Here is an 18,565-nt window from a genome sequence, read left to right as displayed (position 1 = left end):
GAGGAGGAGAGAGGAAGGGAGGGGAGAGGGAGGGAGGAGATAGAGGAAGGGTGGGGGAGAGGGGGGAGGAGAGGGTGGATGGGTGGAGAGAGTGAAGGAGGGAGAGAGGAAGGGATGAGAGAGGGAGGGGGGAGAGAGGGAGGAAGAAGAGAGGGCGGGAGGGAGGGAGGGAGGGAGGGAGGGAGAAGAAAGGGAGGAGAGGGGGGGAGAAGAGAAGGTGCGGTTGATTATTTTATTAGGACTGCATCACAGCTGCACCATCTATACAGAAGTAGAAATGATTCAAAATCCGAATCTTAAAAAAAAGGCACTATCAAAATTCAAAATGAGAAATGTCAGCATGTATTAACGAAATAACATGATATGAAGCTAGGGGCAGGCTAGTCTAGCTTCTAGGTTGTTAACCACAGTCAAAAGGTTTTGGTTTTGAAGACAGATGTCCACAGGCTTCTAGGCAGGCATCCTTGAGCAAGATGCCCCCTACCTGCTTCTTGGCGACATTTATCTGACAGTGATACAGCGCAAGCTGCTTTAGATGTTGGTAACCGACTGAACAGAAGCATTAGAGGAACAACACACCCTGTTTGCGACGGTTGACATGAGATGGAGAAGTAAGGCAGCGAGAGAGGAAGAGGGAAAGAGTAAGACCTGAAAGATGAGAAGAAAAGCTTGAAAAAAAGAATTGGAAAAAAGAATTGGAAGGGAAGAGAGCAGGAGACAAGTGGAGACGATAAAGACTCTGGAGATGGGTTATTTATTTCCCATCATGCCTTGCTGAGAGGCGAGGTTAGACAGGTGGGTCTCTGGTGAGCGAGGCACCTGAGGGAGCTGCCAGCCAATCAGCATCCCTCCCAGGAGACTAGTCACAGGCAACAAAAGCCTGGCCCGCGGCGCTGTGGGACACTTGACATCACATAGATGTCAAGCAGGGTTTCCGTGGCAACCCTGTCACACAATCAGCTTCTGAGGGAAATTAGGGGGCGGTTTTGTGAGTGTGTGTGTGTGACATTTTTTCATACGTTTTAGAATTGGAGAAATATTCAGCACTTCTGGAGGAAAAGCCGGAAAGTGCGAAAAATGGAAACTGTAACGTATTTAACTTTTCTCTCGCGTTGAACGTAGAAAGAATACAGGATCTCTATTGTCGTTCAGTAGAAGGATGGACCAAGAGAAGCATCCTGAGCTTGATTCCTGGCCACTGCCTACAACTCGATAAAGTGTGCACAAACTTTAACATAGTTGAACAACTTCCGGTGCATATGATTAACATGTAACTCATGATAATGTGACTCACTGGACAGACACAGGGAGCCGGCGTTGTGCAGGGCGTCCTCTGGGAGCGGGGACACCAGGACCCGGGCGCTGGAGACCACGTCGGGCCAGGTCTGGTCCGACACCCGCACCTGCAGGTCGTAGGAGCCGGGCGGGGCCCCATCCTTGATGCTAAGCTGGCCCGAGTGCTGGTTCAGACTGAACAACCTGGAGGGTACACAGGAGGGGAGAGGAGAGAGGAGATTAGGAGAGTGGAGGACAGTGAAGGAGAGGAGACAAGAGGTTAAGGAAAGGAAAAGGGATGAGAGATGAAGAGGTTAAGGCTTAATCTGACACGTGGGAAGAACGCTTATGGGATTATAGGCATAGCCACAGATAGCCCCAGTGATCAAAATCAGATAAGAATTACTTGTATTACATCTTATTGTACAAGTACACAAGATTAAAACAGCCATACACCTCAACATAGCAGCAACGATACAAGATAAAGTAAAGTAGATAGCATCAATACGTTTATGTAAAAACAATAGGGGGAACAATAGTGGGAATCGTTATGCAATACCAACATATACATATTACATCATCAATTGTCAAATGAACAAGGCTTAATAAGGCTGCTCATCAGATGTGAATGTGGGTTCTGGTGCCAAGCTCTCTGTTCTACATTGGGACAAACCCATTGGATCAATCGATTCAATTACAGCACGACCTGCTTGGACTGACCCCAGAACAAGAGGATCAACACTAGTGTCCATCATGAGCCCGTTCACCGCGTCATATCCGGTCTCTTGCCCCCATCGACCCCACCCAATCCGATACCAGTCGCCACCGGCCATGCGGTGTGACCTCACCCCCCCCTCCGCCCCGGTGCCAAACTCCAACCAGACCAGCGTCCTTGATCCATTGGTGTGGTGAGTGAATGATATTGGTCTAGATGCTCCGGGGGTAAGGGCGGCAGGCAGGCGAGCCACCAGTGTGTGGCTCCCAGTCAAATGGATATCTGCAGTCTCCCTATAGGCGTCCTTAACCGACCCCTACCTGCTCAGTGAGGACGTATATCTCATACTAGTTTAAAAGTAATAGTAAATAGTAAGGATGATTGTCACAACATTTAAGTGATGGAAACGAAAGCTCATCATCCTGTGAGACGAAGTTTTGCGGATTGTAAAAAGATTCAGGCCAAGCCGTTTTCATGTTTCTTCGTGATTGGTTGGATGGCGTCATCAGACCTCAACCCCCCCCCGGCTAGACGTTGGGAACTCTCATCCTAAAATGTTTTGGATGACAAGCCCTTGAAGAGCTCGGTGGTAAATGTTGGAGCAATGACAACAGCCTCCGATGGTGGTTCCCTATTCTTTCTTTCCTTGGCAGCAGAAGTCTGCCTACATAATTCATTAATATCACATGTCTGGTTTGCTGTGATCCTCAGCATGTATGCGCATTACCACAGAATTCTGCCTTCCAAACAGTACTGCAGCCTCTGTGGTGAAAGACAGGGAGAGCTTGACGAAAAAAGTTATTTTTCTTCTTCTTCTCCACTCCCCCCCCCCTCCTCCTAGGACTCCCTCCATCCTCCCAGGTGTTTTGTATCCGAGGGACGTGTGTGTGCGTGTGTGCACGCGTTCGCGTGTGTGTTCGAGGTGGGAGTCACAGCGCTTAATTTGATCCAGTGTTCAAGGTGTCTGTGTGAAGCCCAGCCTCATCACAACAAAACTAGCGCTCCCTTACCGCGCCTGCCTGGGAATATTCAGCTTATTAACTATTAATAACCTTCTCCCTGACGTCTCACACGGTTTCCTCGCACTGCTCGTCTTTCACCACTTTGTGAAGCCTTTCTTCCCTGCCTCACAGTGGCAACGCTACTGTCTTCTCTCCGCACGTATACACTTTATCATGAGTCTTCCCATCCCGCCAACAAGCCACCTTTTTCTCTCTCTCTCTCTCTCTCTCTCTCTCCCCCTCTCCCCCTCTCCCCCTCTCTCTCTCTCTCTCTCTCTCTCTCTCTCTCTCTCTCTCTCTCTCTCTCTCTCTCTCTCTCTCTCTCTCTCTCTCTCTCTCTCTCTCTCTCTCTCTCTCTCTCTCTCTCTCTCTCTCGGTGTCAGATGTGCACCACCAGGACAGCAAATAGTTGCTCGCCGTTTTGGCTTCAACGAGTCAACAAAGTGATGAAATATAGACTTTCATCTGGAGCAGTACCTCAAAGACCACATGTTGTGTGCATTGTGGAGGAAGAAACGACGGCAATAGAACCCAAAATACAATCGTTTCTTCTTCTTTTTTGTAGTGCTTTGCTCTACACTAAATAAATAAACTTGAAACTTGAAACTTGAACTAGATTAAGATGTGTGTAAATCTATTAGAAACCAAAGTACCAATTAAAACGAACAGGGACTGTAGTCTATAATGTTGGCCGCAGTGACACCGGCTCCAGCAGTTCAACTCTATTCTCTTGTAAGAGCTATGCCCACTGTTGCATCAGAATCTCTTGTTTCCGTTCCTACCGTGCCTAAAAGATTTTCCTTCCGTTTGCTTTGCTGCCATTCTGGCCTCGTACAAGGACCCTTTTTTCTCTCTGTGTCTGTTTCTTGGCATCTATCTATCTAAGGGAGAGCGCAAGAGTGAGAGAGAATCGAGAGGGAGGCAAAGGGATAAACTATCAATTGATCCATCTCACCGTATATCTTGACAAATCTTCCTCCTTCTCTCTCGCTCCCTTTCTCTCACTCACTAGCTCTGGCTCTTTGTCTCCCAGGCTATCCTTATCGCTATGTGTTTTTTGGGGGGGTTGGCAGGGGGTTGTCAGTCCATATAGAGACGTTATGGCTGTCAGCTGATAGCCGTCAGCGGAGGAGGAGGTGTCAGTACCTGGACGGTTGTCCTTCCAGGTGATACTCCTTCTGGCTCCAGTCGTCCAGGTCAGGGGACTGGATCTTACCCAGCACTGTCGCGGGGAGCATGCCTGGTGGTGGGACACACACGCACGTGCGCACACGCACACACGCACACACGCACACGCGCACACGCACACGCACACACACACACACACACCACACACACACACACGGATGAGCACATATACAGGCACACATACATAAAAACACAGAATGAGTGAAATTATCATTGAGGCTGATGAAGAGGAGGAATGGCGAGAAAGAGTGACGGGATAAAGAGAGAGGCAGAATGCGAGGAGAACAGCTAAAGATTTGAGTGGAGAGGAGCAGAATAGTGAGAGACTAAGAAATGACAGAGGGAGGAGAGGGGAGCGAGGGAGGTGAAGGAGGCAGAGAATAGGAGTACCTATTTAGGGAGATAAGGCCGCGAGCGCCAGCACTCTGGCGCACATTGGACACGTTTTGACAGAGCAGTGGAGGGGGTGGTAGGGGGAAAGGGGGGGCATACGGTTTTACCCTTTTGAGAAAGAAAAAACCCTAACCGAGCGCTGTATAATCTCGTTAGCCGTGAAATAAGACGTTTCATAGGAAAATACATCTCCTGTTAATGAGCCCGTCGGTTCTCTGCGGCTAAGCCGGTGTCGTAATTGTTCTCTTAAGTTACGCCGTGGCTTCCTGTTAGCAGGTTAACGTCCTCTCATCGAGAAGAGGGATGCCGCTTAAAACAGAGAGCAGAAGAAGAAGGAGTAGAAGACAAAAAAAAAGGCCTGGCTTTCTCCAGCGAGTGACGGCGCGCTGACAGATGGCAGGCAGCGCTAAATAAGTGATGTGAGTGTGCTGCCGGAGGATGGGCGCAGTCAAGTGTGACAAGACCGCGTCCTAGGCAGCCAGCGCCGCCGACAGAGGCTAACCGCCCTGACGCGCGCAGCTAACTCCAACAACAAACCGTCACGGCGGGAGAGGGAGTGGGTCTGTTCACCACGGAGAGAAGGCTGCCTTAAAGGAGCTCAGCGGGGCTGTGGCCGTGCCGCCGCGCGGGGACCACTTTCCCTAACCTCGTCATTAGGGGACGGCGTTCTGAACGTTTGGCATTCCCAGACGTTGGTCAGAGAGAGGTGCGGCCCTTAGATCTTTGAATTCTGACAAAAACTTAATTATGAAATTTGATTATTTTGATTAAGGCAGTATAAATCCAAATTCGTTCACATTTTGTAAATATTTTTTTCGTATAAAAAGGTGATGCTGCTGAATGAGAAGAAGGGTTGGAAATAGAACTTGTGTCAAAGAGCTGCTTTCATCTTTGTTTTATGACAATATAACAAAGTTGAAGTGGAAAAACTGCAACCGCAAAGCGTCCGTGATGAAACAGAACGTACCCTCATATGTATACACGATGAAGTCGGTGTGGCCCGGCGCGTGGGGGTGGTCGTTCCGGTCGCCGATGACGACGGTCAGCGTGCTGGTGGAGCTCATGGGCGGCGTGCCGCTGTCGACCATCAGGATGGGGAGGCGGTACTCCTTCTGGCGCTCGCGGTCGAAGGTGCGGAGCGCGGTGAGCGCGGCGCTGCCGTTGCGCAGGTCCGTTAGGTTGAAGTTGGCGGCGTCCGACGTCAGCATGAGCAGGCGGATGGCGAAGGGCCCGCCGTTGGCCGGGGCGTCGCGGTCCACGGCGTGGAGCAGCAGCGACGTGTCGTTCATGCGCAACGTCTGCGGCGCCGCGGCGTTCTCCCACACCACGGGCCGGTACGCCGCCTCGAACTCCGGCCCGTTGTCGTTGACGTCCAGCACCGTCGCCATGACGATGGCGGTGCCCGTGAGCGGGGGGCTGCCCGTGTCGGTGGCGAGCACCACCAGCCGGTGCTGCGAGACCCTCTCCCGGTCCAGGGGGGCGGCCACCACCACCCAGCCGGACTGGTCCACCATGAACTGGCCATAGGGGTCAGAGTCCTGGGCGATGGTGTAGGAGAAGCGGCCGTTCTGTCCCGAGTCAGAGTCCGAGGCGGAGACCTGGGCCACGATGGTGCCCACCGGGACGTCCTCGGACATGGGGGGCGCCTCGTAGAACTGGGGGAAGAACACGGGGGGGTGGTCGTTGGAGTCCTCCACCTGCACCAGGCAGTAGGCCAGGCTGAAGAAGTCGGCGTCCTCCACCTTCAGCGTCAGGTTGAAGGTCCTCTCCAGGGGCTTCTCGAAGTCGATCTTCTTTTTGAGCCGGATGACGCCGCGCCGGTTGACCTTGTCCGTCTCCACAAAGAACTTCCTGTCCTCGTCGCCGCTGACGATGCTGAAGGTGACCACGGCGTTCTCCCCCTGGTCTCCGTCTGTGGCGGAGACCACCAGGACCTCGCTGTTCACCTCCAGCTCCTCAGCCACCTGAAGTTACAAACCACAGAAATGTCAATGATCTTTACTGGGAAAACAACCGCATATGTTACATGCACTAGTCCTACGTTTCCCTTTGTCAAATGTTTTATTTCAGGGTGTTCTTTCATTTGGAATGTACCCTCTGTCTTGAAGATGTTTGATATTTGGTTGATGAGTTTTGACTGTGTATATTAATGGCAAATAGGTTGCAGCACTCAATGCATGAATCAGCATTCGATAGCACTAAACCATGACGGTGGAGCAAAATCAATGAAGCAGACACCAAAGCAGGTCAGAAAACACTAAACAACGGTCTGCCCTCAGAACTGACCTGAAATCAGAATCAGATCAAATCAGCGGTATGAATAAATGGAGATTATCCCAAAAACAGGAGACCAAACAAACCCCCAGGTAGACCCACCTGAGCCGTGTAGATCCTCTGGGTGAAGACGGGCGGGTGGTCGTTGACGTCCGTGACCACGATGGTGGCGGTCCCCGTGCCCGTGAGCCCCCCGCCGTCCCGGGCCTCCACCACCACCAGGTAGCGGTCATCCGCCTCGCGGTCCAGCGAGCGCAGCACGGTGAAGATGGTGCCGGTGGCGGGGTTGATGGAGAACAGGTTGAGGTTGATCTCGTTGCGGATGTTCTGGATGATGCGGTAGCTGAGCACGGCGTTGCGGCCCTCCTTGGGGTCGTCCGGGTCGGTGGCGCGCATCTCCATGACCGAGGTGTCGGCGGGCGAGTTCTCCGCCACGTGCCCGACGAAGCAGCCGTCCGAGGCGGGCGCCGGGCAGGGGAAGAAGGGCGCGTTGTCGTTGACGTCGCGCACCTCGAGGAGAACGTCGGCGAAGCCGGTGAGCCCCGTCCCGCTCTGGTCGGTGGCCAGGACCAGGAACCTCCAGGCGGGCCGCTCCTCTCGGTCCAGCCGCCGCTGGGCCGAGATGCGGCCGGTGCGCTCATCGATGGTGAACTCGGTGCCGGCGCCTTGGCCGTGGAGCGAGTAGCGCAGGGCGGCCTGGTCCGCGTCCAGATCTGGGTCGGTGGCCGACACCTGGGGGGGGGGGGGGGGGGGGGGACACAGGACGGGGGGGGACACACAGGATGGGTCACTACCCTGGAGGAGCTCTGGGGTCTGAAGACAGGTCATTTAAAGTACAGTCCCTACTGTACTTTAAACCGTACTGTTTTTGTACTATTAAAATGGGGGCAGGATAGACTATTGGTCGAGTACAGTGGAGTGTCTAACCTTTAACTGCTCATTTCTCACATGTTAAAGAAGAAAAATGAAAAGAAATATATCAAGAAAAAACATCTTACTACAAAAATAGACATTTTTCCAAAGATACTTTGGATGGAAATATACCTTACAACCAAAACCCCCCAATTTTCTGTTTTGGGAAATTAACTTTTTCTTTTGTTTCTAAAAGCTGTTACATTAACAATTCAGGTCATTGCTATTGCATAACAAAAAAATATGTTCCCAGTTTTTCTCATTTAATTTTAATTGAGTTACCGCTTATCAATACGTTTAAATGTCCATAAAACCGAAACAAATCAGTAAAAAACCTTTTTAGTTCATGAAAGCTAACCTGCTTGCTGCCTCCCCTGAACCCCCCTCTAACAACAGTGCCAACGGTGACAGCAACGCTCACATCCGTCCCAAAATCCAATTAAAAGTCATTAGCTGTCGACAGACGGCAGAGAAACACAATTTCCATCCTCCTCTCCCTTATACCAGAGGGTTTGTTTCCAGTTACCTTTGAAGTAGCACTCCCCCCACCATCCACCCTTGATCACATCCCCTCCTTCGGAATTCAATGACAATACTGCGCAAAACGTGTGGCAAATTCACGCAAACATTAGAAAAAGAACCATATAATATTCATGTAAATGAGATTTCCCCCTCCCGTCCCCAGCTGCTGGATCGTATTAATGCATGATGGGAGGCAGGAAGGGGATTCTATTTCTTTTGCTCGTCACAGAGACCCCGCGTCCAATCAATTGCCCCAGCTAAAGGGGAGGGTGGGGGGGGGGGGGGGGGGGTTTGCCAAGCCGGGGCGGTGGTCTCAGTTACACATCACCTCTCTCCGGCTCGCTCCCCTCCACCGTGTACCACCACCGGCTGACTGAGGGGCTTCCTCCTGGAATGGGATTGACCCCTGTGGCCGATGCAGCAGTGTGGAGAGTGGGGCTGATGAAAGGCGGCTGAGTCCCACCCGAGGGATAAGGTCGCACCCCCAGTACCCCCCGCCCTCACACAACTTGTTTTCCCCTCTTTAAAAAGTTGCGGGCAGCCGTACCGTCGGGCGCACCGGGTTTGGGCGGACCTCATCGCAGGCGGGCGTGGATGTGGGGCCAGTGTTGTGTGAACCGTGTCACACATGTGTGATGTGTTACTGTCTGTGGCGATGCGTCCACCGCCCGCATCCTGCACTCCCCCGCTCCGGGCAAAACCTCCCCCTGCCTTTTTTTTGCTCTCTCCGTGACAAATTGAGTTGTGTTACCCTGGGGTAGAACCTGATCTCCTCCCATGTGTTGTTGAGCAGGGCGGGACGCGGTGTCGACAGACTGCTGATTCGGGACCCGTCCCAGACGCGGGTCAAGGAGTGGTGCTACCCACAGATCTTTGCATTCTGACAAACGTAATTACGACACTGGATTCTTTTTATTAAGATTGGCAGTATAAATTCAAATTCTGTCACATTTTGTAAGTAAAATTTTGTTATAACCCTGCCCAGGTGTCCTCGGTGGAGGAAGACATTAACCCACACAGGGTAAGGGGTTAATTTCCCAATGATGCCAACCATGCAAACAATTCATTCACTCATTCACATTCACTCACTATATTGCACAACTTTATAGTGAGTGAATGTATATTGTACAATGCTTTTAAAGACCAAAAGCCTTCACCCAATGGCATGATACAAACCAACACGGTGAAAGAGGTTTGCATGGCATTCGCCTGGCAACCCCCAAACATACATCCACCCGGAGACGGGGCTCACCTCCAGGACGAAGACGGGCAGCTGGCTCATCTCCTCGCTGACGGCGCCGTGGTACTCAGTCTGCTGGAAGACGGGCGCTTCGTCGTTCTTGTTGGCCACCTGCACCACCACCAGCGTCTGGTTCTCCCACTTGCCGTCCGACGCCACCAGGCGCAGCTCGTAGCGCTGCTCCATCTCGTAGTCCAGGGGCTGGGCCACGAAGATTGTGCCCACCTCGGGCTCCACGTCGAAGGTGCCCAGCGCGTTGCCCGACGTGATCTGGTAGCGGAGCTTGGCGTTGGCACCTGGAGGCACCACAAACGCGCAACTTTGAGTTCAGGGAAGCATTGCATGGCGGCGACGGTGTTTGATTCTCGGGCTGAGAGGGGCTTTAAGTTGAGTCCTTGATGTCTCTCTAGGCCTCCCTCAGCGAGATGCCTAGCCCCGACTTGGTCCATGATAATAGAGATCTGAGTTGCCTGCAAGTCGCTTGGAGAAAGGGCTGTTTTAATAGTTCAGCACCTTTTTTAACCAGCCACAACACACACATACACACACCACACCAACACACACACACACACGCACCCACACGGCACACACAGACAAACACCACACCAAAACGCACACGCAAACACACACACACACACACACACACACATACACACAAACACACAAGACACCAACATACAGACAAACATACACACCACAGCGGCCTGAACATGCACCTAGTGACAAAATCCCTGTGGAAGCTAATCATCTTAAAGGAATAGGAAGATGAGGACGAGGGGTCTTGGAGGAAGTGGTGTTTTGGTAGAAGGAGGTTTAGGGAGCGTTTGGTTCAGGTGGAAGGTTTGATTCCTCTGGGGCTCCACAGTTAAGCCTGTGGCAGGGTTTCCCCTGGTGTCAAGCACATTCCTAAATAGAGGAATAAATAGCAAAAAAAGTAGTATGAGCTAGTCGAGGGATGGGGAGGGACCGGACGTTTTTTTTTTTGTGACCATAGTTTCGAAAGTGAGACCAATGCTTTGGCAAACGGTTTATTCTGCACAAAGACACAACTTGCGTCTGCAGTTCTGGTCCATGTGGACGGGGCCTATTCAATATTTGAAAGGAAAAAAAAAACACAATGCATGCTTTCATATCTCACACACACTGACACACACACACACACACACACACACACACACACACACACACACACACACACACACACACACACACACACACACACACACACACACACACACACACACACACACACACACACAGAGGGACTCATTAAAAGCTCTTGAATCTATTCCAAATCTCTCTCTCTCTCCCCCTGCCGTTATTACTTACTTATACACACACACCCCCACACACACCCACACCTACACCCACACCCACACCCCCACACACAGACACACATACACACACTCTCACACACACACACAAACAAAGACACACAATGGTTAGTGTCCAGGCCACAGGCAGCCATGTTGGGTCCAGTCGGCTCGCTGTTAAGCAGGACCAAGGAGACTCCAGCAGGCCAGCACCATCTGTGAAGCCACGTTGGGCCGTCATTACCATACGTCCCTTCTGGGACGCCAAGGGGGTGTGTGTGTGGGCGTTTTGGCGTGCATGTGTGTATGTGTCTTAGGAGCTTAAGTGCACCAGGTCGTCAGAGCCTCTGAGCACAATCTGCTGTGACACTCACCGGGAGGCTGCGTGTGTGTGTGTGTGTGTGTGTGTGTGTGTGTGTGTGTGTGTGTGTGTGTGTGTGTGTGTGTGTGTGTGTGTGTCTGTGTGTGTGTGCGTGTGTTTGTGTGAGTGAGAGAAAGCGATAGAGATGGAAAGAGTGTGAATGTGTGTGATAGCTTGTGTCCTTGTATGTGAGTGTGTGTGTGTGTGTGTGTGCGTTAGTGTGTGCGTATCTGGGCATGTGCGGGGTGTGTGTGCGTATGTGTGTGTAAAAGCAGCTCCAGTGGTTTTGCCTCGAGCAGCCTCCCTAATCATCGGCCTGGCCATATGGTGTTGCCCCCTTCACACTCACACAAACACACACATACACATACACACACAGAGACACACACACACACACACTTACTCTCAGGGACGCTTCTCAGGATAGGGCTGATTTAATTTGAAGCCTCGCATGAGGCCCAAAACTTTGGAGATTAAGGTCAGATGTGCTCATGTCTGGCGGAGGGAGAAGTTTGTCTCTGGACACTCACAGTTTTATGACTCTGTTCCATACCGAGAAGGTCACCACTCACCTTTACTACAGACTCACACACATCAACCCACACACACACGCACACGCTCACGCACACGCACACACACACACGCAAACAGCCTCACACACAAAGCCTCACACTCATGCACAAGCACACACATGATTTCACAAACGCCGGCACGAACGTATAGAAGGCCAATAGGGACAAAATGACTGCTCATTGTAATCATATATCATTGAAATGTAGATGACAGCGTTTTAGCTTTCATAACGCGTTATTTTATGCCACTGTATTTTACCATGCTGTAAAATAAGGCACTTTTTCTAGTACGCCGTTTCTCCTTGAATCTATGACACATAAAAGACTGTATTTCAGAATGCTTTTGAACGTGCTATTTAATGCGATAATAAGCGTTTTTTTCCTTCGTCAAATAAGCTCCTCTTGATTCTCGCAGGCAGTAGGCATGAACCTTCTTCACCCGATCGATTTAACCAATCAGACCACAGCAGTCCATTGATGATCTTTCTTGTATTGTGGAACCCTCACCCTGACCCAAACCGAACATCAAGAAGAAAAGACGTTCGCATACATAACAGAAATTAAATTCCCATTAGGTGTTAATATGGATCCATACGCTACTTTTTGAGCAATAAAGTAAGAAATACGTGATGGAAGTGAAAATAATGGTCAGACTGCATTGTACAACTGAATTGGATAGAGATAGAACCTAGATCTAAGGCGAACTGACTGCACAGCGGTGAACGACTGAGATCAGCACTGGACTGCTGAGGTCTGACTTTGGTTATCGTTGATCAGGTGAAGAACGTTCACACTTGCTGGCTGCCAGAATCAAGAGGACCTAATTTGACGGTGAGGAAAACACGCTATTGAATGTGCTATTTCATGGGACTGTGCTATTTAACGCATTAAATACCAAACGTACCCACACACACATAAAGCCACACAGTCCCCCTATAGCAGAGATGACTAGACTCCTCAATATATGTGTGTGTGTGTGTGTGTGTGTGTTAGTGTGTGTGTGTGTGTGTGTGTGTGTGTTAGTGTGTGTGTGTGTGTGTGTGTGTGTGTGTGTGTGTGTGTGTGTGTGTGTGTGTGTGTGTGTGTGTGTGTGTGTGTGTGTGTGTGTGTTAGTGTGTGTGTGTGTGTGTGTGTGTGTGTGTGTGTGTGTGTGTGTGTGTGTGTGTGTGTGTGTGTGTGTGTGTGTGTGTGTGTGTGTGTGTGTGCGCGTGTGTGTGCGTGTGTGTGACGGTGGCCCAGAGGCAAAACACAGTGCTGCTGAATTATCAACATCAGCAAAAACCAATCCCTACTCATCTCATTACCAAAGTGACTTTGTTCGGCACATTTTTAACCACCCACATCACGCACACATGCACACTTCCCACCACGCACACACACACACACACACACACACACACACACACACACACACACACACACACACACACACACACACACACACACACACACACATACACACACATACACACACACAAAAACACACACACATCACAGCTGACTGAACATACACCTGGTGACAAAATCCCTGTGGCAGCTAATCATCTTAGAGGAAGTGGAGGAGGAGGATGAGGGGTCTTGGAGGAAGTGGTGTTTTGGTAGAAGGAGGTTATAGGGAGCGTTTGGTTCAGGCGGAAGGTTTTATTCCTCTGGTGCTCCACAGTTGCCTGTGGCAGGGATTCACATGATGTCACGCACATTCCAAGCCACCATCTTGGTTTGATTTGATCCAGAGCCAGTCCACTGTTTCTGCTGGAACTTTAACATTGAGATTTAAAATAATGTGTTTTGGGCTGAGAGTTCTCGGAAGGAGGGGGGCATGTTATCCCCATGGTTACGACCCACGCCCAATTTTTGATACTTTTTTGGTACCATTGTTGTTTATAAGCGTTATATTGAGCTATATTGTATATGAAATGCGCCATACACCATAGATTTGTACTATCGGTGTCGTTGTAGCCTCACCCACATCGGACGCTGACATTAAATATATCAATGCTCAGAAAGAGCTTCACAGTCCACATACACCGTAGCGTTATACTAGGTGCCCGGAAAGCCAAACACTCACTCGGTCGTGGACATGAAATAAACTGAGTGTAACGAAAGAGTGAAATTCGTTTTTTGGAGAAAATGGCAAAAACATACTTTAGGATATTACCCCTATTTTTCTAAATTGGGCTTTTATTTCAGTAACAGTGATCAAATGGCATAGCTCACTATGTTGACAATAAAGACATATTACCTTGTTTAAAACCAAAAAACGTTTTGGGGTTCACTGGCTCTTCAAAACAAGTAAAACAACAAATAATTCTAGAAAGTTTGGTCAGGAAGTACCAGGATGGCAGGCTTGAACTCTTTAATGGGACTTCAGATCAAGTCAACCTTCCCATACATGATGTGAATGCATGGATTGAATCTCGGTTCACGGGATTAAAGGGAACCTGTGCACCATTTAATCTGAGCTACATTAAGGTTTAATGACAATTACAGGAGCAGAATGACTTTCTGGGCTTTTTACATTTGATATAATATCTAAAGCTATTTCATCTTTATGTCTTCGTCCACACATCTTCTAGTCAGGATTAAATTATATATAAATAACAATAAATAATAAACAGTTGTCTGATTCTTTCTTTTTTACTCACAAGCTCAAGCATGCACACATTATGTTGCACTCACATGCACCCTGCACACACCCCCACACACACACACACACACACACACACACACACACACACACACACACACACACACACACACACACACACACACACACACACACACACACACACACACACACACACACACACACACCTCTGATCAGGCTGGATGTGCTGAGTCAGCCGTGTTGCAGTGCTTAGTCGGATCATGTCTTGTGTTTTGCCACTAATCCCAAACTCTGAGGCAGATCATCCATCCACACACACACACACACACACACACACACACACACACACACACACACACACACACACACACACACACACACACACACACACCAAGGACCAAGTGATTACACACAGCATGTCTTCCTGACTCTGGCTTTCTGCCTATCCGCCTGTCTGACCTTCTGTTTCTCGCCGTGTAACATCAGACATGCTTATGAGTCGTTTTTTTCCATCTTACTCTGTCTTTCGGTCTGTCTGTGAAACTGTCGTAGTGTGTCAGCCAACCTGTCTGTCTGCCGGTATGTCAGCCTGCCACCTATCTGCCTGCATGCTATTTACAATGTCCCACCTCTCCCTCCTTGCCCTGTCTGGGCAGAGGGTCCTTGGTCTAATCACCCTGCAGGCCCCTGAAGAGAGGCTCCGGGGGGGGGGGGGTAATCTGGGTTGCCACCGTAGCACTTCTTAACTCGGTGTTGTGTGTGGGTCTGCCACCATGTCTCTCCCAGGAACCCCGACGTAGCAGGTCTGGGGGATCAGTGCGGAACCAAACCCAGATGTGTTCAACAACAACAGAAGCAACACACACACAGGCACAAACACAAGCATGCGGGCAGGCACACACACACACACAAGGAGGATACGAGGAGGATCACAGGAGACTTTAATCCTTGTTGTTGGCCCTTCGCCTTCTCAATGAGCGGCTGTCTTAGGGACTGTTTTTACCGTTGCTAAGCCAGGCTTCAAACTGCATACCTGTGTGTGCATGTGCACGTGCATGTGTGTGGGTATGTGTGTGCATGTGTGTGTGTTGCTGTGTGTTTTTGGTGTGTGTGTGTGTGTGTGGGTATGCTTGTGTGCCTGTGTGTGTGTGTGTGTGTGTGTGTGTGTGTGTGTGTGTGTGTGTGTGTGTGTGTGTGTGTGTGTGTGTGTGTGTGTGTGTGTGTGTGCTGTGCTCCTCTGTCATGTTCCTCTGATGCAGGGCTGCTCCACCATAACAGTGTTATTAGGAGAGCGACACGCTCAGCTCGGCTGTTGTTCCGCCGAGCTGAGCTGCTCCTGCTTTGCCTCACTCCTTGATGTTTTTTTCCGTCCTTGAATTTAGTTATTTATGCGCTTGTTTCAGCGGCGGCGGCGGGAAAAGAGGGACAAACATAAGCTCAACCTCAAACGGCCACAACACCAAGGTAACGAGCAGCGACACCCAGGAGGGAGAGCAGCGGCAAGCTAACGCCGCGGAGCGACGGTTAGGACCGGGAACGACAAGAGAGGACCGGGAACGACAAGAGAGGACCGGGAACGACAAGAGAGGACCGGGAACTACAAGAGAGGACCGGGAACGATGCGGGGGGGGTTGGAGGCATGGTTAGGATGATACTTTATTAAAGTGGTTTCTGACATTTTAATGTTTTCCTCGTCAAGGGCTTCTTCCTAAGAAGGTTAAGGTTGAGGTTTTGTGTCTCAATGTCATGAGGACCAATCAGCCACTCAACAAACGCTGAAGGACAGATGATGCTGGTTAATATCAGCGGCAAGGCCTTTACAGTACTTGACCAACCATATGTAAATAAATTGCAATAGTTGAGGGGATTTCTAATAATTCTTTAAACTGTTTCCTGTTTACTTGTAAATCAACCCGTATCATAGCTGAAGTTTTCGATTCCCAGTCCAATATTTTGGTTAAATCCAATGTGTCTCGAGCCTGGGGCCTCTTTGAGCGAGGCGCTCCACTACTTCCTGCCTCGCGGCCTGTCCAATCCCAGATCATCTTATCAACTACTAAAACCTGGCAAGGGACACAAACACATATTGCGAGCCATATAAACGACACGTTTGATGTGAGCCGGTCCACCAAGGAGCCTGGAGGCCACCGGACGGGTTCTCACCTTCATCTTCGTCGTTGGCCGTCACGGTGATGAGCACGAAGCCAACCTCCTGGTCCTCCTCCACGCTGACCTCGTACACCGATTGGTCGAAGGCCGGGGCGTTGTCGTTCACGTCAGCCACAAAGATCCTCACGTAAGCCGTGTCTGAGCGAGGAGGAGGAGATGGAGGATCGGGTTATGGGACGAGGAGATCTAAACGTCTGCAGTCACTGTGTTCACAGAGTGTTCATCCGAGGACCGGAGAGGAGATGGCTCGTCATCTCATGATGAAGATGGAAGGTGCTAGTATTAGTGTGATCTGAGAATATAAAATGAGCCAGGTTAAAGGCAACGAAACGCCCAGGCCTTGGCCCACTACACAATTATATTAAACCTCATGAACTCATCAAATGTAGACCAGTGCCATAGAAATCCTGTGGACCAAACTGGAACTGAAACTTTACGCCAGCATATACAACCAGGGAGTACTTGGAAATAGACTACCATTTCAATCCATTTATGGAAAACACTTCCGGAAAAATCACCTATGGACATCATAGAGAGGAGCCTATGCCAGATTTATAGCAGAGAATATTTTTACACTCCTCATAGCGGTAACATAGGGCGGCTCGTTAAACCTGAATACATTACAAATGGCCAAGGTGAGATCGAACCGGCTTCTCCTAGCCTAGCATCCTAGCATGTGTGACATCACACCTCATCCCCAGTGGGCCTGCAACATGAGGTATGGTGATATGGGGCTAAAGCTCTATGGATATGGTGGGCCGTTATTGACCCAGAACCTTGATAAGCAATTAGCATGGACCATTAGCAGCGTGCGCCATTAGCTAACGGTGCTAACAGTGAGTTAATGAATGGAGATGGTGGAGGGCGTGGCCGGGGCAGATAACCCGAGACATGAAAGACCGCCTCTAACTGTCTGGGGATCCACGTCCTTAATGGTGTGTCAGAGTGTGTGAGTATGGGAGGGTTAAGTGTGTGTGGGTAAAGTGTGTGGGAGTGAGGCATGTGTGTGGGTTTTTTGCGTGGTGTGTGGTTTCTATGCATCTTTATGGTGTGTGTGTGTGTGTGTGTGTGTGTGTGTATGTGTGTGTGTTTACATGTCCTTGTATCCAATCTAATTCTTCATGTGCTTACTGTGTTAAAGAGGAAGTTATGGTGAACTTAATGCCTGTGTGTCTGTGTGTGTGTGTGTGCGTGCATGTGTGCATGCTTGCGTGTGTCTGTGTGCATGTGTCAATGTGTTTGCGCGTGTGTGTACTCGCGCGCGTGCGTCCATATGTGTGCATGCATGGGTGTATGTGTGTGCATGTGCGTGTGGTAGCGTGCGTGCCGCCATGCATGCGTGCATGTGTGTGTGTGTGTGTGTGTGTGTGTGTGTGTGTGTGTGTACCCACCAGTGTTGGGCTGGCCCTGCTGCCCCGAGCGGGCGGACTCGGAGCCGTCCTGGGACTGGACCTCGATCAGGTACGAGCCCTTCTGCTCGCGGTCGAAGGAGGCGCGCGTGTGGACCACCCCCGTGTACGAGTTGATGCTGAAGTACTGGGAGTCACCGCTCTCGTCCTTCAGGATGACGTAGCTGATCTGGAGGGGGGCAGGTGGGGTGTGAGGGAGACCCGTCACACCCAGGGGGGCTCACCGCCAGGACGGAGAACACACTGTGTGGCGGTCGATGCTGAACCGGTCTATGTGTTGAGCCGAATCTCAGTCTTCATGCCTGTCTCGTGCTCTTTCTGTCGGTCTGTCTTTCCATGTGTTGGTCTCTGTGGTCGTCCATGTGGTGTCTGTATATGCAGTCTGTTTGTCCGTCTCTCTGTCTTGCTACATATCTGTCTGTGTCCCTGTCGCTCTACCCGTCGGTCTCTCTATCGCTCAACCTTTCTGACTCATACCTGCCTATCCCTCTTTTGATCTGCCTGTTTCTCCATCATTCTGTACCTCTCTCTATTGTCTACTCTACCTGTCTGTCTCTCTACTTGTCTACCTGTCTGCGGGGGGGGGGGGGGGGGGGGGGGGGGGGGGGGGGGG

At 50.4% G+C, this 18,565-nt stretch overlaps 1 protein-coding gene across 1 annotated transcript in view; it reads right to left on the bottom strand.

Moving 5' to 3' along the window:
* Positions 1-18,565, bottom strand: part of si:dkey-22o22.2 (neural-cadherin) — a 39,471-nt gene that overhangs the window by 16,454 nt on the left and 4,452 nt on the right. Inside the window, 7 exon segments of the mRNA XM_060064853.1 lie at positions 1,295-1,479; positions 4,138-4,231; positions 5,540-6,536; positions 6,949-7,578; positions 9,533-9,816; positions 16,538-16,681; positions 17,935-18,121. Of these exon segments, the coding sequence (XP_059920836.1) occupies positions 1,295-1,479; positions 4,138-4,231; positions 5,540-6,536; positions 6,949-7,578; positions 9,533-9,816; positions 16,538-16,681; positions 17,935-18,121 (2,521 nt within the window).

Source organism: Gadus macrocephalus, chromosome 11, assembly GCF_031168955.1.
Source record: "Gadus macrocephalus chromosome 11, ASM3116895v1".
Classification (NCBI taxonomy): domain Eukaryota; kingdom Metazoa; phylum Chordata; class Actinopteri; order Gadiformes; family Gadidae; genus Gadus; species Gadus macrocephalus.
This window is presented reverse-complemented; position numbering and strand designations above follow the sequence as displayed.